General features: G+C 47.4%; 4 protein-coding genes across 9 annotated transcripts in view; 2 read left to right on the top strand and 2 right to left on the bottom strand.

The window, feature by feature from the left end:
• Nucleotides 1–5,948, bottom strand: part of LOC120387728 (group IID secretory phospholipase A2-like) — a 40,503-nt gene extending 34,555 nt beyond the window's left edge. The window contains exon 1 of the mRNA XM_039508771.1: nt 5,649–5,948. The gene's annotated coding sequence lies outside the window, so the exon portion shown is untranslated. The remainder of the gene's footprint in view (nt 1–5,648) is intronic.
• On the top strand, nt 745–6,165 carry LOC120387729 (group IIF secretory phospholipase A2-like). Its single transcript, XM_039508772.1, has 5 exons — nt 745–891; nt 1,450–1,502; nt 3,593–3,737; nt 4,896–5,002; nt 5,982–6,165. Exons 1-5 carry the CDS (start codon nt 764–766, stop codon nt 6,128–6,130), a joined length of 582 nt encoding a protein of 193 aa, XP_039364706.1. The 5' UTR covers nt 745–763; the 3' UTR covers nt 6,131–6,165.
• Nucleotides 6,166–11,248: 5,083 nt separating this feature from the next.
• UBXN10 (UBX domain protein 10) lies at nt 11,249–20,958 on the top strand. Of its 5 annotated transcripts, XR_005590313.1 has the most exons (4): nt 13,401–13,508; nt 15,375–15,585; nt 17,711–18,810; nt 19,016–20,958. XR_005590313.1 is itself a non-coding variant. In XM_039508787.1 (3 exons), exon 3 carries the CDS (start codon nt 17,726–17,728, stop codon nt 18,611–18,613), a length of 888 nt encoding a protein of 295 aa, XP_039364721.1. In that variant the 5' UTR covers nt 11,249–11,313; nt 15,375–15,585; nt 17,711–17,725; the 3' UTR covers nt 18,614–20,958. The 5 variants fall into 5 exon arrangements, 4 of the variants coding, with proteins under 4 accessions (XP_039364721.1, XP_039364722.1, XP_039364723.1 ...); XM_039508787.1 differs by lacking the exon at nt 13,401–13,508 and adding an exon at nt 11,249–11,313 and having other exon boundaries at nt 17,711–20,958; XM_039508788.1 differs by lacking the exon at nt 13,401–13,508 and adding an exon at nt 13,000–13,018 and having other exon boundaries at nt 17,711–20,958.
• Nucleotides 20,959–21,830: 872 nt separating this feature from the next.
• The window catches only part of LOC120387731 (ATP-dependent RNA helicase DDX19B), a 29,113-nt gene continuing 26,713 nt past the window's right edge, over nt 21,831–24,230 (bottom strand). For both annotated transcript variants that reach the window (XM_039508783.1, XM_039508784.1), the window contains exon 12: nt 21,831–23,719. In XM_039508783.1, coding sequence (XP_039364717.1) covers nt 23,658–23,719 — 62 coding nt within the window. In that variant the 3' untranslated portion in view covers nt 21,831–23,657. The remainder of the gene's footprint in view (nt 23,720–24,230) is intronic.

Here is a 24,230-nt window from a genome sequence, read left to right on the forward strand (position 1 = left end):
CTGGAATGCAGATGGGACTGGGCATTGGAATGTTTACTGTGACACTTCATCACTGAGGTAATGGATGGCATGGGAGATCCAGCTTCATTGCCACCCTGAGCTGTTGCTTTGGGGTTACTGGGTAAAAAACACAGGCATCCTCGTATTGGATCAGACTGCGCTGGCCTAGCAGCAGGCTTTCACCCTCCCAATGAAAGGTGATTCTCCCCCTCGAAGGTTTATTATGGCCAGTTGTGCTATGTTGTACATTGCTATATTATCCTAAGCCCTGCCAGAGAGCACGGTACACCCTGAAACATGATCGTTATCCTTAGCTTGCTTTCATAGTAGCCCATGAAAGCTTATGCCCAGATAAATATATTAGTCTCTAAGGTGCCACAAGGACTCCTCGTTGTTTTTGCAGATACAGACTAACACAGCTGCCACTCTTAAACCTGATAGTTGCAGGTGTAACTATGGTCATAAAGACAGGTTTCAGAGTAGCAGCCGTGCTAGTCTGTATCCGCAAAAAGAACAGGAGTACTTGTGGCACCTTAAAGACTAACAAATTTATTTTAGCATGAGCTTTCGTGAGCTATGGCTCACTTCTTCGGATGCAAGAACTTTATGGTCATAAAGTTACCCAGACCTTTTAACAATCCATTCTCAACACTTCTCTTACTGATCTCCAATAACAGTGAGTTCCACACATGAACCCTAAGCTGTGTGAACACTCCAAGCATCACAATCACAGTGAATTCTAGGGTGGAGGGGGAAAGAACTAATGAACTCCAAGGATGCTCTGAATTATCCCAGTTACAGCCAGCTGATGCATCAACCAAATATCCCCTTATGTCAGGCAGCTTTCTGGCTGCGGCAGGGGCTATGGGAGATTCATCCCTCAGGCATCAGGTCTGTGTAAAGGAAAGGACAAGACCTCTGGGTAATGAGGCGCATGCTCATGCTCCCTCCGTTACTGGGTGTGTTTGAGGCCTTGGTCTGGAATTATTCCAGGAACTCATGCAATCCCTTTGGTTTACAGACAGTGGGTGGTTCTGGAGCTGCCACTGGACATTGGGCTGTACCTGTGACATGATTAGAGCTGAGTGAATAATTGATTTTCCCCCTCCCCCATTTGGGCAAGCAAATTGGGGAAAAAAAAGTCATCATTTTGGGTCAAATAAAAAAATATTTTATTTGACCCAAAACAAGTTGGGTTTTTTTGGTTAAACAAAAAAAATTTAGTCAATCCAGCTACATTTCCAAAAATTCTAGCCCCCCTTTTCCCTCAATTTTTTGTTCAACCAATTACTTTTCTCTACCTTTGCAAATAGTTCGTTACCCCCAATGGTGTGTGTGTGTGTGTGTGTGTGTGTGTGAATATATATATATATTTTTTGAAAATAAGCTCCTCGTCTGAAACATTTCACTTGGCTCCAGACGTGACCCCAGAATCTATTTCTTCCTCAGGTTCTGCACAGACATGTGGAAACTCTTCCTAATGGCAATACTGGCAGCCAGCAGTGAGTACCAGAAACCCCACACCCCCATCCCCCGAGGGCAGACCAACTGGCATCCCTCAGCAAAGTGGCCGCCATCTTGCCAAGGAGCCACAGAGCGGCTCAAGCCACAAGCTGCAAGTTTATATTTTGGAAGCTCCAAACTTAGTCCTGGGTTGGGCCCATTAGTGAACTGTAGCTCTGCATTAGGCTTACAAACCTGCTCACAATGCAGGGCTGTTCAGAACAGAGGTTCTGGCCCATCTTTATGAAGAATTGCAGAAGAAACAACACTGCTGAGCCTCTCTGCTGGGGTTAAGGGTCAGTGCCACCTTGCAGGACATGGTCTACCATTACGCTTTCCTCCCCCCATCCACGCTGGTGCCTATCACTATAGATGCTCCTTTCTGCTAGGAGAGGGTCACATCGTCATCAGATGCCTTGGAACTGTGTCGTGGCAGACGGGGCTAGCTTGTTTGTACTGCGTGCAGCAGAGGGCATCACAGCCCCTCAAAACAAGCCCATCTGTTCACAGCTCAGCCCCCTCCCACGTACCTGGGGGCATCAGTTTGAGTCACAGCTGCAGTTAGTTTCCAAGCTGCCCCTGACTGGCCTGGTTGAGATCATGAGACTATTTCAGTGACAGGCAAAAAACAGCGCCAGGGCAGATGACTTACTTATATAGCCCCTGTTACGCTGGCATCCAAGTGTCTTTATCCTCCCAGCACCCATGTGAGGAAGGAAAGAGCTATGACCACCCTAATACAGACAGGAAACCAATGCAGAGAGATTAAGGCCTGAATGCATGAGAGGCGTTAGGTACCTGGGAGAAACCACTGCAATACACAAAGCTTGAGTTAGGCTCCTCTGCAATGAGTGGGGAGAGATGGGTGCCTGTGAGCCCGAACCACAAACCCAGCATGATCAGCAGGGAGCCGCCTACGGTAGCCAATGGGAGGTGCCGACCAGGGGGTGTGTGCTAAGCCCCACCTCGCTCACAGGGATAAGGGCACTCAGCCAGGATGTGGGAGACCAGGATCCAGGCCTCCTGCACCATTGACTCTAGTTATCCACAGTGCAACAGATTCAACAGGAGAGATTGAGGGATTTCCTCACATCAGAATATGCCATAGCCCAATGGTTAGAGCACTCCCTGTTCAAATCCCTTCTCCCCCTCAGGCGGAGGGGGGACTTGAACCAAGGTCTCCCATCCGAGGTGAGCACCCTAACCACTGGGCTAAAAGTTCAAGGGATATTGTTGTCATCCTGTGCCCCCTCCCCCTATTTTGTATGAACTTGCCCAAGGGGCCTGATCTGGGAGGCGATCTCTGAGCATCCCTACCGGATCAGGTCCCTATGCCAGTGAGGCGGCTGAATGCCCCTGGTTTGTGAATCGCTCCGGGGCTTAGGTGGGAGATAAGCATCTAGACCTCCCGGGGAACCAGCAGTGTACATGCTCAGAGACAAACACAGGCGCTGAGGGAACTTGTACTGCAGAAAAAAAGAAAACCCCCAAACCAAAAAACCAAACAAAACCAAAAAACAGACACACACACACACATGCACTTAGGCACCTACAGGATTTCAGCTGGAGTTTTGTGCATTACAGTGGTCGTGGAACGTGGGTTTGGGCATCTATCTTCTTTTGCACATTCAGCCCTAAGTGACTTGCTCAAGGTCACACATGGAATCTGTAGCAGAGCAGGAATTGAACCGATATCTCCTGATTCTAGGGTGACCAGATGTCCTGATTTTATAGGCTTATAGGCTTTATCAGGCTTTATCAGGCCCCCCTCTGTCCTGATATTTGGGGCTTTTTTTTTTTTTTTAATATGGGCTCCTATTACCCACCCACCCCCATCCTGATTTTTCACACTTGCTATCTGGTCACCCTGATTCCCTGGCAGTGGTTTGACCACTAGACTACCCTTCCTCCCTGTGCTGGGTTAGAGCTAACGTGCAAGCAGCAGCAGTACAATCTTCACTTAGTCACTAAATACTCAGTGATTTTGACCTCTCTCCGTACGTCAGGTGAGGGATCAGAGAAATGATTCTCCTTGAAGGCAACACATCTTCTTGGAAAGTCCTGAAAAGCCCTTTCTGCTCTTTCGCAGTTTTGACCATGATCCACAGCAGCCTCCTCGATTTCAAATTCATGATCCGGAGAATGACTGGGAAAAGTGCCCTCATTTCCTACAATGGGTACGGATGCCACTGTGGACTGGGTGGGAGAGGGCAGCCTCTGGATAAGACAGACTGGTAAGCTTTGGTTCATGTCAATGCTGCTGGTATCAATACTAGCAGCCATTATTATTACTACTAGTATCAATACTAATTTTAGCAATGCATTGGTTTAGTTAGCTGGGCATCTAAATCCTAGGATTGTAACTGCACTAAGCCCTTTAGCACTCTGGGGCTGAGCGCCTCAACTCTCCAGCTTATATGACAATGGAAACTCCTCTGTAGTCAAGGCACGCTGGGGTGATTCATCCCCAGAATCTTAAAAGGGCCAGTAGAACTGTGTGATTAGTAGTAATACACCTCTACCCCGATATAACGCGACCCGCTATAACATGAATTTGGATATAACACAGTAAAGCAGCGCTCTGGGGGGGCGGGGATGCGCACTCTAGCAGATCAAAGCAAGTTCGATATAACACGGTTTCACCTATAATGCGGTAAGATTTTTTGGCTCCCGAGAACAGCGTTACATCAGGGTAGAGGTGTAGTATTTATTTGTATTATACCACAATGGGGTCCTGGTTCGGGATAGGCTCCTTTGTGCTAGGAGCTGTACATACACAGAACAAAAACAGGCCCTGCCCCAGGGAGTTTTCAATCTAATGGATTTTTTGGTTCAGTCTCCCGCCACAAACCAACCAACCACCTCCAGAACAAGCTTTAATGTTTTGGCAAATCAAAAAGTTCTTTTAGGTTGAACTAAATGTTTTGTTTAGATTTGATTTTTGGCATGTTAGGGTTTTTTAAATTAAAATTGAAGGACATTTTAAAACAGTTGTGAATAAAAAATGAGAACAGTTCATTTTGAAGTGAAATGTTGCAATTTTTCCTAAATTGTTTTGAAGGCTCCACCCCCAACCAAAACTATCCAGCAAATTCAGCACAAATTCACAAAAGTGTTCCAGTCAACCCACATCTGCATTTTTTGCTGAAAAAAATGTTTTGTTCAAAAAGTTTCACCCAGCTTTGGACAGGAGCTGGATTTGAGGCACGGGGCAGCGCTAAGAACATCATTTGGGATAAACATGTGAGCTCCTGGGTGTTTTTCCAAACCAAGCCCAAACTCTGTTCCTTGGGAGGCTCACTCACACTCTCCCCTCTAGTAGTGGTGACGCTGGCCATTACTTCACCTAGTCACATTTTCCACCCTATTCCTGTGTTTCTGTCTCCCTGAAGGTGCTGTCATGCCCATGATTGCTGCTATAAGGAGTTAACCAACCAGAGCTGTCACCCATTTTTTGATTATTATCAATACTCCATCATCAACGAAGATGTTATGTGCTGTGAGTAGCATTTTCTGCATGGCTAAAATGGCCACGGATACCGTGATGATTTACCTGGGACCTCGTTCTCTTGCCTGAACCTTTTACAATGACATTGGAACAAACGTGTCCTAAAGAGAAATGGTCAGAGGGGCTTTTGGGGGAAAAAAAGGCATCTACAGGATAGCTAGCTTTAGGGGTGGGGAAAGTACTTCAGGTCCCTCTGGTTCCTCCCCACCTACCTCTTCTCACAACCACCAAGGCAATTAGGGTAACATCTTGCAGAGCAAGTGGAAAGGATGACTGTTAAGGACCTCTGAGCTGTGACTGACTGACTGCCAGTTCCAGTGCAGGCAGCTGTGATGGATCGGCAGTGCCTTTCCGTTCCAGCGCTGCAGTGCCAGAGCCACTGGGCCTCATCGGTCACTGTATTTACCCCTATGACGATGGGTGTAAAATGTTGCCATTCTGATTTTCTAGCGTTTTATACCCACAACGCCCAAGTGGGCGTGACTGCTACCATCAGAGCTGCCATCTTGGCCAACACACTGGGAACTGAGCCGGAGGCCTCCTGAGTGAGATGCATGAGCTGATAAAGCTCTGTAGCTGGGGCAGTAACAACACATAGCCTCTGGGGATTGGTACAGAGCAGGGGCCTGTAACACACTCACCAGTGGGTACGCGAGGCAGGGGAGAATCAGCTGCACTCTGCTGATTTGGAAAGGCACCTAAGCTGGCAACGAAGCAGCAAATCCAGTGCCGATGGCACCACTGCAGTGTTCCCGGCTGCTGCCATGCCAATAGCAGTGTCGCAACATTCCCGGCAGTGTTACAGCAACAGGGCTGCCTCGTTCCTCTTTTGCTACACCTCATCCATGCATCTGGAGCGGTGAAGGTCAGGGAAGGAACAAGCTGCTCGGCGCCTGGCCTCTGAGTGGGTTCCTTGCCTTTTAGTTACCGCACGAGAGTTGTAGAGTGAGAAATGCTTTTGTTCCTGCAGGGAATACAAATAACTCCACCTGTGCAAAGCAAGCGTGTGACTGCGACCGGACAGCAGTCCTGTGTTTCAGAAAGGAAGCAAGCAGCTATAACAAAGGATACCGTTATTACTTCAATTTCTTCTGCAAAGGATCTACCCCCAGTTGCTAAATAAAGTTTTACTCGCCATCTGGCTACACAACAGATTGCAAAGCACAGATGTTTCCTCTTTCCAAAGTACTCTAGCCCCTTCCTCAACCCCTCAAAGAGACCACCAAGCTACCAAGTGAAGCAATCTCTTCCCTGGGGACAGTTAAAGCAATAGAAGGTGCTGGCTTTTACGTACCCTGTCTGTGGAGGTGGGGGGAAAGGGCTGGGAATGAGTAGTTTGGGGTGTAAGATGGTGCTCTGGGCTGGGGCCGAGGGGTTTGGAGGGCGGGAGGGGAATCAGGGCTGGGGCAAGGGGTTGGGGTGCAGTAAGGGGTGCAGGCTCCAGCTGGGGGTGCGGGCTCTGGGGCGGGGCTAGGGATGATAGGTGTGGGGTGCAGGAGAGTGCTCCAGGCTGGGATCGAGGAGTTTGAAGGGCGAGAGGGGGATCAGGGCTGGGGCAGGGGGGAGACTCAGGGGTGCAGGCTCCGGGCAGCGCTTACCTCAAGCAGCTCCTGGAAGCAGCAGCATGTCCCTTCTCCGGCTCCTACACAGAGGCACGGCCAGATGGCTCTGCGTGCTGTCCCGCCTGCAGGCACTGCCTCTGAAGCTCCCATTGGCTGTGGTTCCCAACCAATGGGAGATGCAGGGGGCGGCACTTGGGCAGGGGCAGCATGCAGAGCAGAGCCCCCTGGCTGACCCTACACATAGAAGCCGGAGTGGGGCCATTCCGCTGCTTCTGGGAGCCACACAGAGCATCCCCAAACGCTCTCCCCAGCTGGAGCACCAGAGCGGGGCAAGCCCCATACCCCGCTCCCCAGAGGGAGCTCAAGGGACAGATTAAAATGGCTGGTGGGCCAGATCCAGCCCATAGTTTGCCCACCCCCGCTCTACTTGTTGTTTGTAACCACTCAGTTGAGAACAAGCACGGAAAATATCAGGCCCTCAAAGGAGTTTCAGAAATTCACCTCCGGTGAGAGTTCAAGAATGGAAATTTCAGCCCTAAAGGAAGGTATTTGAGGAAGTTCTGAGCAACTGGTAAATGAAGCAGAGGGAGGCTAGAATGGAAGGTGGATTTTGACCTTATCCTGCTATCATAAGGTACTGATGGCGTGTGTGATAAAGTGGGGGATTTTCTTTTTTCCACGTTTTTCCAATGGTCTGCATGCAGAGGGGATGAGACTCAGTTTCCCTGGGTGTTACTGGTTTAACGAGGTGAAGGGAGAGGGAGTTTGTTGTTACAGAGGACCAGAGAGGGAACTTGGGATGCCAGCCAATGGCCTGGAGGACGGATACCTCAGCAACTGGTGACCCGGCGACCTGGTGACCCAGAGGCCCAGCTCATGAGCCACAGCTGGTTCTCGCCAGTGGGAGAACAATGGGCTGTGAAGAGAGGAGCCCGGTGACCTAACCAGCCAGAGAGGGACAGAGGACGGAAGAGGGGAGAGTAGGCCCAGGCAACCCTGTTTACCTGGAGCAAAGACAATGGACTGAGGCGGGGCTTGGGGCCGGTGCTTCCCAGCTGGGCAGCTGATATCCAAGGGGGGCTCTGGGCTGGAAAGGGGGAGCAGGCAGAGCCCACCTGGATGCAGGGGAGACTGGGATGTGCTGGGCTGAGGGAGGCCGGGCCTGAGGGCCCTGAGAGTTTCCTGTGCTGTGTTCAAAGCTCAATAAACCCTCCTGTTTTACGGTGGCTGAGAGTCACTCCAGTCTAGAGAACAGGGTTACATCATCCCTTTCCGGGGGTGGAGGCCCTGGGGGTCCAGAATGAGTGGACTCCTTAAGGGGGCCCACGGCAAAGGCTCAGAGAGGTGTGGCTCCAGGAGGTGAAGGGGCCTAATTCCCGAGAGTGGACCCCCGAGAAGGGCTGTCTCACTCAAAGGGGCACCCCCCCATGGACCGCACAGGGCCAAGAGTGGGCACGATCTGAGAGTCCGTGACAGCGTGGAATAAAGATTAGGGTCTTGAGTTTGGGATGACTACACAAGGCAGCGGAACAGCTGCAGAAAGCAGGTCACGCAGGGACCTGCAGATACAGAAAACATTCTGCAGTTTTTAACAGATTTTCTCTGCCGCACACAATTGGCTGTTTACACGAACCTCCTCCCACCCCCATCCCAGTCTCTTCACCTCAGCCTCACTCCACACCTGCCCCTCAGACCTCCCTCACCTCCCTTTTCGCCCCTGCTTCGCCCTACTCTCCTGGCTCTTAACTTGCCAGTTAACAATCCCCTCCCAACGAAAGCCCACCTCCCCCCACAAAGGAAAACAAAACAAAATAATTTCTAGATTAAAAGAAAAACAATGGACTATTCAGTAAGGTTACATGCTAGAAAAGTTTAACAAGCACACTTCTGTACCTGCTTTAATGTGCTGATTTAGTTAGTGAGTGGAGACGGTGCTGAATGCTGAGAGGAGAAATTCTTACAAAGTATTTGTACAAACAGTACTGAAAATAACAGACAATGGGCCAACTAAATCCTGCAAATCTGCAGGAGTCAATGGAATGATCACAGGGATGAATTTGGCCCTTTGTATACTATTTTCCACTATTATTATTATTATGTTATTCCCCCCCAATGATGTGTGTGCATGCATATATATTACCACGTGTACGTTTCAGTCTGCCTATCACTTAATATTACCTAGAAATTATCTATCTAGACCAAGCTACTTACACCACCTTAAAAACATACACTGCACAGTCATACCCACCCTTACAGAACAAGTGGAGGATGCAAAACAAAGTTAGATGATCAAACAACCCACTGTATGTTCTTTATCAGATATGAAGGTTAAAGAGACACAGACAAGTACCTCCAGGTCTCAAAACTGAAGGTGTGCTGCAGTTTTTTTAAAGTTTTTTTTTTAAAGGGTTGAGCTTGATTCTTTTCAGTTACACAGGTGTAAGTCAAGAATAACCTAATCAAACTCAATATAATTACACCAGTGTAAAACTGGTATGAATGAAAGGAGAATTAAGCCCTAACCCTGAGGTCCTTATTCTGATACCCTTCTCTGCACCAGGTAATAGCTTACAGGGCTATGGAGTGGAGCCTAGAGCTGGAGCGCCGAGCAACAGGTTTTTGCCTGGAGCCGGAGCTCAGCTCCAAAGCCCTGCCAGTCCAAAGCACTGTGGACAGTCCCAATGAAGTCCATGGGACTACTTGTGTAAATAAGAGATTATTCAAGATAACTAAGGGTGGCAGAACTAACCCCTTGATATTTACACAGACCTTGCTCAGGTAAAACTCTCATTGACTTCAGTGAGAGTTTATCTTAGTAAATCCTCCCCAGAAACTGAGTGAACACTGAACACCATATCCTGAGCTGGTGTAAATGGAGCTGAGAACCTGGTCCTGAGCGAGAACTTCAGGTTTGGGCCCCAGATGAATACACATGTGTTTTCAATTGTTTTTAATGTAAATGAAAACATTTCATTTGGGAGTGAAAACATTTCCCCTGCTGTACTGGAAAGCCAAACAATAGCATTGTGGTAATGCCGAGGGGTTCTATTCTTTCCGCGCAGGATACAAGGAATGAGGGTTACTCATAGCAAGCCGCAGCAGAACACGGTCCCATAAAATAAACCCGCTCTTTAATGTGAAATCTTTGTAGATGAATAAGAAAATAACAGATTGCCAAATTCAACTCTGATGTAAAACTTCACTGACTTCAGTTTGGCCTATTGTGTGTTAATTCTTGATAGCAAAACATAGGATTTCATAACTGAAGCCAAAACACTACCATTTGTCTTTACACTGCTGTGTGTTCTTCATTTGTTTGTTTACTTCTTTTCCCCCGGAGTATCCTTGGTCTGTCCTATTATCATGGTCAAGGAGGGAGTGATCTATATAAACAGTCACTTAATTTTTTTTTAAAAACAGATTTAACCTTTTCACTAAAGTCTGAGATAAGCATTCTGAATTTAATATTACCTTATTACTACTCTACATATTACCTTCATAGCTAGAGATTTTTAAATCTCAGCTCAGATTTCAAAGTTAATGGGCCATATCCTCAGGTAGCACAAGTCGGCATAGTGCCTTTTGCTTCAATGGAGCTATGATAATTTATATTAGCTGAGGTCCTGGCACAATATTTAACATAGGAGAACTTGGTTTTGAATGGCTATATATTACATTCAAATACAAAGAATGAGGCTTCCACAATTCTAAAAAGGGCTGTTCTTTTATGGAGGTCCAAACTTAAGACTCAAAAATTTTAATTCAGAACATTTAGAGACCTTATACAGCCTCAGAGCAAAATCAATACCAATATACCAATCCTGACGATAAACTTAAAAAAAATAAGTATATTTTCCAGCTTAGAAGGTCCTTTTACTTTGGACCCCTGACAATTCTTTTGCAATAGCAAAAGCCGCACCAACATTATGGTCTAGATCAAATGCTATTTCTTTTCCTTTGTTGTTTTTGTGCATTATTTTCTTTAGACCTGTGTTTACTTTGGTTGTTCTGTGGTGGTGACTTGTGCTTTCAGGTCCCAATTCCCCATTGCCTTGTAACTTGTGGCAAGAGTTGCTTTAAACTGACTGTAAAATGCTCCCATCCTGGTTCTGAAGTATCTCACACTCTCTTTTCCTAGGTGTCAATAATGCCTTTTAACTTGTGTCAATGGAGAATCAAGCACAATAACTCTGATGACATGTGCGTTCCTGATTTGTCTATCCTCCCACATCTGATTTCCTGGATTTCTCTATCCATTTTCTTTAGAAACAGGTTCCTTATTTAGTTCTTCTTTTCCTCTAGGTTTCTCTTTGGTCTCTCCTTCCCTTCTTACTTTTTGGTGATTGATTTTTCAGACCTTTTTACCCTCTGCATAGCTGGCACTACATTTTCAACCCTGGCCATTGTGCAAATCTGTGAACTTTAAACAGAATCCTATTGCAGAGCAGAAACATCTATTTTTTTAAGTGACATGTCCTTCTTTGCACTGCATATTTTAAAAAGCAGCAGGTTCTGAAGGACAATCCCGCTGCTCTCCCAAAACTGACAACGGGGCTGGTGCCATCACCATAAACCACACATTAAAATCCAACCTGGATGCATTAACAACATCACTGAGTTGTGATGCAGCACTCCAATGATGGAACAAACCCATCATTCTGACATGATGCCTAGCAAAGTAGATCTGTTTTGTGGCCCCAAATAATTTTACTCCTGCCTGCGTAGTGTGAGATCTGTCTGGTAAGCACTTATTTATATATTCTAGCATCAGGGGTAGCCAACAGCATGGGTCAAAACCAGGTGCATAAACCCCGCACAAATTTAATCCAGCCAAAGCCCTCCTGCTTCCAGTAGAGCAGTGCTCACCAAGCTATCAATTGCGATCAACTGGTCAATCCTGGGGACTCTACCAGTCAATCGCGATCTCCAGGGGTGTAGCAGGGCTGCTGCTAAGGCAGCTGCTCCCGGAAGCGGCCAGCACGCCCCCATGAGGAGGGATCTTCGTGTGCTGCCCGGCGGGAGGCCGCACTCCAACCCTGAGCCCCCTCCCAGAGCCAGCACCCCAAACCCCCTCCTCTACTCCAACCCCTGCCCCAGGCTCAGCCCAGAGCCTCCTCCCACACTGAGAACCCCTTGGCCCCAGCCCAGAGCCTGCACCCCGTCCTGCACGCCAAGCCCCTGCCCCAGCCCGGTGAAAGTGAGTGAGGGTGAGGGAGAGCGAGCAACGGAGGGGGAGGGACTGAGTGAGCAGGGCAGGACTTTGGGGAAGGGGTGGGGTAGATCCTGGGTTGCCCTTAAATTCAGGTTGCCCTTTTGGAGACCACTGCTCTAGAGGGAGCAACAGATCCCCGAAGAACACTTTGTTTCAATTCCAGTTCCCACAACCTCCTTCTCAAACCATACCTATCTGCAACCCAAATAATGATAGAGGGGAAACAGTTACCAGATAATAACACCCTTACCCCCAGGCCTCACCCCTTCTCTGAGGCCCTGTCCACTGCACCCCTCATAGACTCATAGACTTTAAGGCCAGAAGGGACCATTATGATCATCTAGTCTGACCTCCGGGCAATGGAGGCCACAGAATCTCACCCACCCACTTCTGTAACAAATCCCTAACCTATGTCTGAGTTACTGAAGTCCTCAAATCGTGGTTTAAAGACCTCATGGTGGAGCAGAGGCCCTGGAGGAAACTCCTTCCCCCCCCCCAAATATGATCATCAGTTAAACCCTGATGTGGGCAAGACCAGACCCCTGCTCTGCCCCCACCCTCTCTCTTTCACTGGGCTGGGGCAGGGGGTTGGAGTGCAGGAGGGGGTAAGGGCTCTGGCTGGGGGTGCAGGCTCTGGGGTGGGGCCAGAAATGAGGGGTTGCAGTGCAGGAGGAGGTGAGGGCTCCGCCTGGGGGGTGTGGGCTCTGGGGTGGGGCTAGGGATGAGGAGTTTGGGGTACAGGAGGGGACTCAGGGCTGAGGCAAGGGATTGGGGTGCAGGCTCTGGGAGGGAGTTGGGGTGTGGGGGCTCAGGGCTAGGGCAGGGGGCTGGGGTGTGCAGAGTGAGGAAGGGGGCTCAAGGCTGGGGCAGGGAGTTGAGGTGCAGGAGGGGGTTCAGTGTGCAGGCTCCAGGCGACACTTACCTCAGGTGGCTCCCAGTAGCGGCCCACATGTCCAGCTCCCAGGCACCATGCAGGTGCTGCCTCCGCAGCTCCCATTGGCCGCAGTTCCCAGCCAATAGGAGCTGCAGAACTGGCGCTAGGGGCGGGGGCAGCATGCAGAGCCCAGTGGCTGCTTCTGTGCCTAGGAGCCGGACATGCCAGCCGCTTCTGGGAGCCACCGACCGGACTTTTAGCGGCCGGGTCACTGGTGCTGACTGAGCCGCCAGGGTCCCTTTTTGACCGGCTGAAAACCAGATGCCTGGCAACCCTAGATAGCGCCCCCAGCGCGCCAGGTGCTGTACACCTGGACCACGGCCGCAGAGGCAGCGCAGGCCCACCGGGGGCCCTAAGCAGGAATATCCCCCCCATAATAAGGGCAGAGGGCTGGCAGCGTGCCCCGAGCAGCCTCACGGAGTCCCCGGGCGGCCGGGGGGCAGCGTGTCCCTGAGGGGCCCCTGCCACCCCGGGCCTGCGCTGTGTTGTGGCACCACGGGCACGTTACCATGGTGACATGGGGCCTGGGAAGGACCCTCCCAGCCAGGCGGGGGCCACCCCGCTGAACCCGGGCCAGGACCCTGGTCACTCCAGAGCGGGCTGGCGGCCCTGGGGAGAGGGGACGCTCTAGCCAGCCTTGCCTTTGCTCTCTGTGGCTCGGGCGGGGAGGGGTCAGCTTTGTTCCGGTCACTGCCGGAAGTGGGTGACGGGCGGGGCCGGTTGCCGTGGCAACGCGGGGCTGTTTACCAGCCGGGCTGGGCGAGGGCTGCCGGATGGAGCGGCGCGGAGGTGAGAGACAGGATCCGCCGGGCGGCCCCGTGTGCGCCTGCGGGCCCTTCCGCGGGGCCTCTATGCCGGGGGGGCCTGCACCCCGCCCCTCCTGCACCGCGCCGACCCTCCCCTCGCTCGGGACCTGGGGGCCCCGCGGCTCTTTGCTCCTGCGATGCCCCCACGCAGGGGACTCCCCCTCCTTTCAGGAGCTCCCTTGCGACCCAGCCCCTCGCCCGGCCGAGCCCCCCCTGGGATCCGCCCCGCCCCGCTCCGAGCCAGCGCCCGTCCCGCTCTCCACCCCTGGCCCTGGCTTGCTGGGGGGACCCTCAGGACACAGACACTTCTCGGCCTCCCCCCAGCACAAGCGCCAAATCCTGCTCCCCCCCTAGCGGGTGATGGGCGGGGCGGGCAGTGCCTCTGGGGTGCACCCTGGAGGGTAGAGCCCCAGGAAGGGGACGTTTCCCAAAGTAGCCACCAGGTCTTAGTGCCCCCCCCCCAAACTTGAGCTCCTAAGGGAGGCAGGTGTGACCTAGTGGATAGCACACGGGACTGGGAGTCAGGGGAGACCTGTTCCCAGCTCCGCCACTGGCCTGCTGGGTAACCTTGGCCAAGTCACTTCCCCTCTGTTTCCCCACTGACCCACCTTTGTAAAATATGTCTGAACTGATTTGGAGCTTTGCTTTGAGATCAGCTGATGGAAAGTGCTAGCTAAGAGCTGGGGGCATTATTTTGAAAAATGGATTTTCAGAGGTGGTGAGCGCCTCTGGCTGGGAGCTCAGCATGGCTGAAAAAAATCACATTCAATACAACTGAAGTTAGGCACCCAAAGCTCAAAGGCCTCAAAATTAGTGGCCACTTTTGAAAGCATAGGCCTCTTAGTACCACACCCTAAAGTGCATCCTTTGGAGTCCTAAATGCTGACCACTGGGTGCCCTGTCCTTGTAAATGCAGCATGAGGACGAAGCAGATCAGCTGCAGGTTTGAGTACTAGTGCACTCAAATGACAATGCAGCTTCTGTTCACCAGTCTAGGGGATTTGTGCATTTATTGTTGATTTAACCAACTGTGTAAACATATACAAAATGCATGTAGCCCTTCGGCTCCTGGCTAGTTGCCAATGCTGCCCTCACCAAATTAGGGCTCCCCTGGACTAAGCTTTAGATGCTGCAACAATTGCACAAAGTCAAGAAAGGTTGAGTCAAGTGAGTACTGGATTGCTTGCTCGGTAGCGATACCTATTTATTCAAAAGAACTCCCTGTCCTCTCCATTTTCTGTGCCCTTTGGGAAAGCAGTAACTACTATCTTGGGTCTCCAGCTGCTTAAAATCTTCTTAATACAGTGCACAGCTCTATTAATATGGGCCTCTGATTGTAAACCCCAATTTAAAATGTCTTGTTTAAAGAGTGGTGTGACAGTTTTAAATGCTAAGCACTTATTTAAAAATGAAATGATGCTATCCAGCACTCAGAAGACACAAACAGAATTTCTTAGGGGATTATTCATAATTTTGCTCATTGTCAATATTTCTAGACAGCTGGTAACTCTGATTTGCCATGTTCAAGAATCCTTCTTTGAAGGGGTGTAAGACCATGGCTTTTAGCTCTTCATATTGATTTTGCTGCCTTGGAGTTTATCTGAAGGCATTCTAAACCAAATTACACTCCTGCCCTTTTAATATACTCCTAGGAAATTAATATTGGTGACTTAGATTTTGTGTCCAGATTATTACAGTCAGTCAACTTGCCTGTCCATTTATTGTGTTTTAAGTAAATAGATCACTTATTCAGGTGGCTGAGTGATGATTTTTGCACCTTAGAACAGCTTGATAGTGAAAACATGCTAAGGCACACCTGTGCATTGAGACTGTACTTTGTCTTTGCTAGACGTTTAATTTACTGATCATTTCCATTTCACTGAGACGAGAGGAAGGCGGAGAAACAAGGTGTTAAATAACACATCACTGGCAAAAGGCCTATGAGCATCTGGTTTTCCAACTCTAGTTAATTTGATGAATATGGTGGAACATGAATGTTGGCATCCCCCTTGGAGTAACAGACGGTTTATGCACTTGAGAAGAGACATTGGATTATGAAGGTGGGTTAGATGGCAGCGGGTGGGGCAGCTTTCCCTGCAGAGGGTGGTAAATCCAAATAAACCTGCCATTGCTAAAGACTGGTCATTCCAAATCTTTTGTTTGGTTCTGGGGTAGCCAGTGTGTGACAATGGTCTCAAGGTACCATTATGGCATCCAGGGATTGTCAAGTCATGGGGAAAACTTGACCCTTTTTCCTTGGCCAAACCACCCTTACCTAGCGAGCGGGTGATGCAGGCATCATTATCCTAACTCTAAGCCACTGGACTATTCTCCCATGGCTCTAAGGCTGCTTTGAATTGTTGGAGCAAAGTGGTCTCGTTGCAGCTGAGGATCAGAGTCACTGAGTAGAATTCTACTCCATCTTTATTAGAAGGCCTATATAGTAACACTCATTAAGGAGATGAGCTTCAAGGTCTTTTGACTGGTCACTTACGACAGGTTTCAGTAGATTGAATCAGCCATAGTGGCTCACAGGACTTAAATAAGAGACTTCTAAATTTTTTAAAAGCCAAACTGCAGTCAGTCGTACCTAAAAGTCCACACTGGGAGCTTAATCGACACCTCAGATACAGCAATGATTTCATATCTGCTCCTCCACGTACCCTCGCTTGCCACATTCAATAAGTGAACAACAGAATAAAAAACGGGTTATATGTTTTTCACTAAAACCTTTGTACAAACTGACACGTGCACAGTTGGCTACACTGCAGAGTTATCCTGGGTGTGGGTCGGAGCCCGCAGGTTAGTCTAGCCTGGGTGTGAGCATTCCCACAGCAAAGCCCTACCCACTGCATCTGTACTCCCTCCTGTGTGTCTGGGGGCAGAGCCCATGATTCTTTGTGCTGAGAAGCTCTAGGATCCTTTGACAGTTTTGTCAATTGCGGGAGAACTTGCCTGTCCTCCGGGGAGGCGAGAAGGACTACCCGAGTCGCATGTATGGGTTCCAGCCAGAGCTAAAGCACTGCTTGGCCTACAACTCACACCCCCAGCCATGCAAGCAAGCATGGGGTCAAAGTGCAAAATAAGCACATGCTTGATGGTTTTGTGTATGGATGGGACTGGGGCTTGGGAGCATGGGCTAAAGCTACAGTGTAGACATCCCCTTAGAGAGGAAAGACTGTGGCTAAAACACTGGTCTGAGACTCAAGAGTTCCTGGCTCTACCACGGGCTTGTGTGATCTTGGTTAAGGATACTAATACTTCCTCTCACCCACCCTTAGTGTGTCTGATCTGTTTAGATAATGAGCTGTTTGGAGCAGTTACCCTCCGGTGCCTAGCACCAGTGGGGCCCAAACCCAGCTGGTGATTCTAGAAGTTACTGCAAGACAAATAATAAACAACACCCCATTCCATCTATTAAAATAAATAACGGCTTCCCCTACTTTAAATCCTTGAAGAACAGTAAGAACACTTAGCACTGGATATATAGCGCTGTGCAAATATACAGCATATACCATGTAAACAGACTTAAAACCTCTCTTTTGTTATCTGGCTTTAATATTTGAACTCCCCAAGAGTCATGGTTCTGATCCCAGCGGGACTGACTCACCCATTTGTCCTTCTGATCTTAGTGAATGGAGTACTGTGCTGCACGGGGGCCTCTCTCATGAGACCTGGGAAAAAACCAAAAACAACCCACCAAGGTTTTATCTGCCGTGCTGCTGTTAAAAATCCCACGGCACTTTTCACTGCTCTGGTGTCCTTTATCAGCATTTCCCTTCCATCTGACCACAGCCCTTCATCCCAGATGTGGCTGCATCGTGTTGTGAGTACGTAGCTTGTAAGGCACTTTGGGATCCTTCCAGAGGAAACCCACTCGTGTTTGTTCCTACAACACTATAGGTGAACATAGTGTTTTACTGACATACGGGCCTATTCCCTACACCAAAGAACCTTGATCTGTTACAAAGCCAGCATCTGGGAATACATGCCACAAACTGGATACCTGACACAGCAACAGTGCTGTTCTGTAATCTCCCTGCACACAGTGAATCAACACATGCCAGGATACCCTACTATCATGTTAAGCACAGTGCAGCATAAAAACAGGAGTACTCTAGTGAAGTAAAATGCCGTAGACTGATTCCTGTAACTTTTCTCTTCCCTCTGTCTCCCCCTCTACAGGTGTCTTGAGAAGCAATGGCCACAGTAGCACCTCTGAACATAGCACCATCTGAATGCAACACCACTTTGGCCACTGCAGAAGCTTTCATTTGGCGGTCAAACACCATCAATATGCATGTCACCCGGCCGAAATCTGCCAAGGGACGCACAAGATCAAGCTTGAATTACTCCCATAGTGTGGAGGCCTATTCTTACAGGGTGCCATCCTCCCCTCAGCCAGCAGCTCCCTACGAAGCAGCAAGCAATCAAAGAGCATCATCCACCAAACCATCTTACCAGCCAGGGCAGGTGTCTCCTGATGAAATCCCAGAGCTCCTCCAGCGAGTGCCCTTGAGGACCTCCTCTTCCCTAAATAAGTACAGAGTGCTCCCGTCCATCAGCAGGAAGGGCTTGGGGAAGAGTGCTGTGGAAACAGTGATTGAACAGACCAACAAACTGAAAATGAGTAGTAGACAGGAGGAGGAGCAACCATCCAAAGCTCTTCCCGGAGAGGGAAAATCCACTGGTGTAATGACAGAGAATGAAGGGGCTAGAGGGGAATGCTCTAAAGTCCAGCCTCCCATTTCTGAGAAGAAGCCGTTAAGGAAAACAAGAGAGGAAAGCTCGTCATCCTCAGTTTTAAACTTGGAGGAGCCACTGAAGAAAGAACCAAGACTGCTGCTTGCCGTTAGGTCTCCTTCTGGTCAAAGATTTGAACATCACTTCAGGCCTACAGACAGCCTTCAGACAGTCCTTGCTGTGGCAGAACAAAAGAACACAACCAAATACAAATGCTGTAGTGTTGAAACGATGGAAGTGCCTAGGAGGAGCTTTCCTGACCTTACAAAGTCCCTGCAAGAGTGCGGGATCCCACACAAGTCAGTGTTGTGCATCCTACAGGAAGAGCAAGATGGAGATCTCTAAATGTACAATGATTCTTACACAACTTCTGTCACCCTTTAGCATGTAACTCTGTTGGATGCCATGGACTTCCCTTTGATGAGTGGTCTAAGAACTGTTTCAGTGGTCTACTTCTTAGTCCCGCTGTCTTCCAAGCGCTTCCCTTGAAGTAGACTTGTATATAAATAGTGTGCTGAAATACTTCTTAATTATTTTAAAGTGTACGTACACACCACATTAGGAGTATCTATTTTTTTCCATGTGTACAATCACAGTTCACTTTAAGAGTGGGCACCAGCTTCTGGGCTTCATAGTATTTCTAAATGGTTTTTTAAAAGCTTCTATTCTTCTGGGAAGACCCACTTTTCTGGTGCCCTCTCTTCTGGTGATAGGCGGCCTGTCTCATCTTCTCTGTTTTTGTTCCAGGAATGCACCACTTCCCCAAATGAAGTCTGAGTCAGAATAATACATGGAACTGGGAAGATACAAGCAGCACTATTCCTATTTTGATTCCTTGAAGCTACATTAATGATCTTCATAATAAAGTAGCTTATTAGCTGCAAGAACAGCTACAGTGGTCAATACACAGAAAATGGTCTCAAAGCAGTAACTCAAACTGAGTTTGTGAGAGTAAATACATTGGTGGGAGGGGTTAAAAGTACAAGGTCAAGGGTAAAGTACATTCAAGAATCAAACTATTCCCATATAACCTCAGTGCCTCAAGAGTATGACTGCTTTGTCTTCTCATAAAAGGAAAGTCATGGCTAAGGTGGTCTGATTCCTGTATGGATACAAAGAGGACCTTTTAAAAAACTCGTTAGCTTTCTTTCTTCATCAAGTGCATAAGATTGTGATGCACACCTGTACATCAGGAAATCCAGAGTTAAGGGTGGATTGTCTGCTGTAACTTTGAATTTCAGCGCTGTTTGCTATGGCAATTTAATGTCCTTTTAAAGTGAACTACATTAACCTGAGCAACTAACCGTTGCATTTGCGTTTTGGCTAAATACGTACAGGAAGAGTTCTGACGGGGCTGCTATTCACCGACTAGACTGTACCTCAAACTATTGTGCTATTTATTTTCTATAGTTCAGACAAATCAACCTGTTCGAGTAGAGTGGCTTGGTCCTGTCTTTCTGTATTAATGCAGCTGCTGTGCACGTGCTAAAAAGCCTCACTTTTTTTTTTAGTGGAAAACCTTACGGTCCATGTGCAGTAGCTGTTTGAACACCCAGTATAATAAGAGAATGGATCAGGCTACCTGACTGGACAGCTTGCCAAATAATAGGCTACTTTTGAGTATTACAAGTGAAACAAATTCAGTGTTTTTGCCTCACCATAATGGCCAAAACAACCTTTTGTAAAGGGTGGTCGAATATTTGTGCTTTACTGTGATCACATATGCTGAATTTCAGTCAAAAGCAAGTATTTGTAGGCCAGCATTTAAGCCCCATAGAACAAGACAGCTGCTGAAATACTAGCACATGATGCTGCAAGTGGTGACACTGGTCTGTTGGACTTCAATAGCAGCGTTTAGATGACTACACTAAGCTAGAAACATTCTCATTGCCTTCGGGGGTACAGCTGTATCAGAGCTTAGTTGTAATCCTCATTAGAAACCTATTTGGGAACATGGTAGAAAGAATGTTTCACTGTGAAAATTGCCAAGAGCAGTGGGAGGAATGAACTGTATGATTCATTTTGTACATGGAAGAATACAGCATATTCTTCTGTTCTGTTGGTGAGAGATGGCTGGTTCAAGTGGCAGAACTGAGTGTAGTGTTGTTGGCCAGCACACTGCAGCATAGAAGAGCCCGCTAAGGCTAAAGAATGCAAACCACCTCCATAAGCGAAGCGTTCAGATCTTTTTGAATAACTCTGTGCTATTAACTGGTGGCTTCCTACCCCTTTTTAAATACTTAGTTGTGAAATGTGACCAAAGCGCCGTAAGATGTTACCGCAGTCATTGCTTCCTCCTCTACAGGGAAGTCCAGCTGGTTTTCAAACCTTTTCCACTTTAATGCACCTATTCAAGTCACATCTTGGCTAGGATAAAGGGAATATAGAGATAGTGTCCTGAAGAGCTTTGCTGTGAAAAAATCAGCGAGCAACTTCACTGGAAACTAGAGCTTGTTGCAGGCATTGTTTCAGTAGCTACTGCAGCTTCTATGGATTGACACAATCTCTTCCCCCACAGATCAGCTAGTCACGTGACATACAGGAATAGGCTAAGGGAAGTGGTGGAAAAAAAATCAGAGTTAAGCTATAAAACAAATACCGGGTCAAGTACTGTCAATGTACTGTTTGAGATGTGTGTATGATGTTACATTTAAACAATGTTAAATAAACTGGTTTCAGTGTGACACTAAGCCCAGCCAAGGTTTCCTGAGTGCAACTTGGATTTGAAATCAAGGGTTTACATGAACTAGGTTTCACTCTGCCACATTTCCTCATACCTTTAACAGAATGTTCAACTAGTCGGTTATAACACGTCTGGGCAGGAGTAATAATCAGCCTTTCTAGAGAAATAAGTCAGACTTCCGCAATTCTACTCATACATCACTGCACTCAAGCAGTCCTGCAAATGCTTTACCCGGTTTTTCTGTCTTCCAGCAGGAAAGAGTTGTTAACCTGTGTTGTAGGCAGGTAGTGAACTGTTTTGGAATTCAAATTAATGGGACTATATATTTCATTGGTGAAGACGACGTAAGCAGGGAGGGCTAAGTTGAAGGCCAGGCCAGGCCAGGCCAGGCAGCTGATAAAGGACAACCAGTGGAGAAAATAAGTGAAGAGAAGGGGATGAGCAGGATGGCTGGCTGGAAGGAAAGATCTAGCAGCAATATTTTGAGCAGCTCTCCAAGAACAAAGTAGTAGGTGCTTTAATGACCATGCAAGATTTAAATTTAGCACCCACCTCATTCAAGTTTTATCCTTTAGTGCTTAGTTACCACTAAGGCTGATGCCAGGAAAAATCCTGGCATCAAAAGAGACATTGGGGAAGAATAGAATTAATCTGACCTCGTTATCCAATGTAGTTTAATGATAAATGGCTGGTGGGATGCTGCCATAACTTGACACTGAAAGCATCTGGGAAATACAGCTGCTCAGTTACACTAATCTCATATTTCACGGTGGAATTCACCTGGGAGTATTCCAACAGGAAGCACTGCCAGAACTCCATCTCCATCAAGTCCTCTACACAAGCCATTTGATAACAAACAGGGATGCCAGAGTCAAAGACTAACCGAAGCACAGTTCAGTATGTGTTCTTTATTCCAATTAAAAGTACATTAGAAACAGCACAGAGGACCAGCAGCAGCGTTCATGACAGTTCAACCCAATGCACTGCTGTCACAAGGTCATTCAGCTGTACTATTAAAGTAGGTGATTGAAATAAGTCTTCCACTCTACACGCAAGCACTCACTCACCTGCCACTTTAAATAGGTTTTCAACAGAATAAAAATAGATACACCCCAGAATACAAAAAGTTTAACAGTTTTTTCACTAAAGACTTTATACAAATTGATAAAAGGGTGCACAATTTCCTAAAATTTTAGGTACATTTTAAGTGAGCCTTTTTTTTTTTTACTTGGTAAAAGGATCAACATTCCTGTCTTTGAACAGAATATGATGGCCAAAATTGCAAAGAAATTTATAGTTCAATTTACAATTTATACATTTGTTTTGAAGTGATTCCTGCACTGAGTAGCAGTCCGAGGGCTGCTCACGCATGTCCACTTTTCCCAAAAGAACGGTGCACCACAAAGTTAACTTTAGGAGCCTACTTCTCCTGGAATCGGGGGGGAAACAAAAACCCACAAACTTCCATTTGTGCACGGTAAGTGATCCCAACTCAACTAAAAGCCCAAACTTAGACGTTCTAAATAAAACCTTCACTGGCAAGGGTCACCTTTGGGGCAAGGTTGGTAGGGACTGATGACCTATCTGCTTTGCGATACAAGCACAATGAAAGTGGAGTGCTTCCCATCAGTATTTTGGCTGAGCAATTTAACTCAAGACTGTGGTACTGAAACATGCTGTAACAGGCAAATTTGGTGTTCTATTTAAGGGTATTTTTGGTCAGTACAAGCTATTATAATTTTTTACCAGATAAATATTCCTGTTTGCATTATTGATTGGTAGAGTCCAACAGCTCCATGTGAGACGTCATGTGGAACTGCCCAGACAACAGCAGCATTTTAAAACTGGCACCACCTGCGTAAAGGTAACTATAACTCCCACTCCTCTACCAAAAGAGACAATCATTTGTAGGGGTGAATTCATTTGGGATATTGATTAGTACAGTCCTCTTTACACTGCTGATCCCTCCCACCCACATGAACCAAGATTTGGTTTGGCAAGGTTAAATGCATCATGTGACTTCTATAGTAGTTAATTAACACTTTCAACCATTGCATTGCTTTATGAATAGTGGCCATTCTAAAAACGAACTAAAACCAAAATACTGCCCAGCAAAAGCAACACTGCACCACTATCTGAGAATATGAGCTAGTGGAAAGATCTTCTGGACAATCTACATAAGGGAAAGCAGGGCAAATCCACCAGGAACCCAGAAATGAAACTTTAGAGCACAAGGCAGCACTAGAAAAAGAAGTTCTATTTCACGTAAGTTTAGTTTTTGGGCAAAACCACCTGCCTTGTTTTTTAAGTCAATGTCCATATATTTGGCTGTTGAGTTTTGTTTCACTGATCACATAGGTCAAAAAATAATATCCCAATTAACCAAATAAAGCATTTGTTTATTCCTTTTAGATATTTCTGTATTGGCCACTTTTTGGCAAATCTATTTCTTAGAATTTAAAACATGTTTCCATTTTAAGGCTAAACTAAGAAATGTTAAAAGCTTCTGTAAACATTTCCTCTTCTTCCGCAGAGCGGCACAATTTTAAGTCCAACTGCAATTTTTAAAGTGAGGTAATTTCTGTGTATTTATCTCTTAAGAGTCCTTTTCAGGACTGGCCAAAAGGTGTGCCAATCTGAACGCTGAGCCAATTGTAGTGGGAGAGCTACCATAGGAGGGCGTACATCAGTTCCAGCAGCTGCGTTTCAGTTGGCTATTTTCTCAATTTCATCCAAGTCGTCAGTATCCAGTTTTTCTATCTTTTTGTCTGCAAGAGAAGATTAGAAGAGAATCGGAACTAGCGCACTTTGTACAATGAGAGACCAGAAAATGAAGCAAGGTCCCACGTTACTGTGTTAAATCCCACTTCTGTTCTTGTCACAAGATGAATCTATCCCAATCCATGACCAACACAATAGAATTAAGTTTTATAAGTCAAGTCAACAATGTAGTGTGACAAAGTGGGAATTTTGGAAACAATCTTATGCATGCCTCAGTTTCCCCTGGTGCTTTGCATTGCTATGCATAGAATGTAAAGGGTTAAAAAGCTGCTCTTGGGACAGAGAGGGGGGACATGAGGTGTTGTGTCACATAACTACCTGGAGTGGTATGAAGACACGGTCATTTAAAGAACAGGCTGAAACGGACCCAAATCAGTGGAGGATCCAGAAAGGCAATGGGAACCCCAACAGCCAAAAAGTTCACACCCAGCAACCAACAGAGGAAGGAGATTTCCCCAGGGAAGCTGAGCAAAAGCCCCAGCTGGAGAACAATGGCAT

The sequence above is a fragment of the Mauremys reevesii genome, linkage group 21 (assembly GCF_016161935.1).
Source record: "Mauremys reevesii isolate NIE-2019 linkage group 21, ASM1616193v1, whole genome shotgun sequence".
Lineage (NCBI taxonomy): Eukaryota > Metazoa > Chordata > Testudines > Geoemydidae > Mauremys > Mauremys reevesii.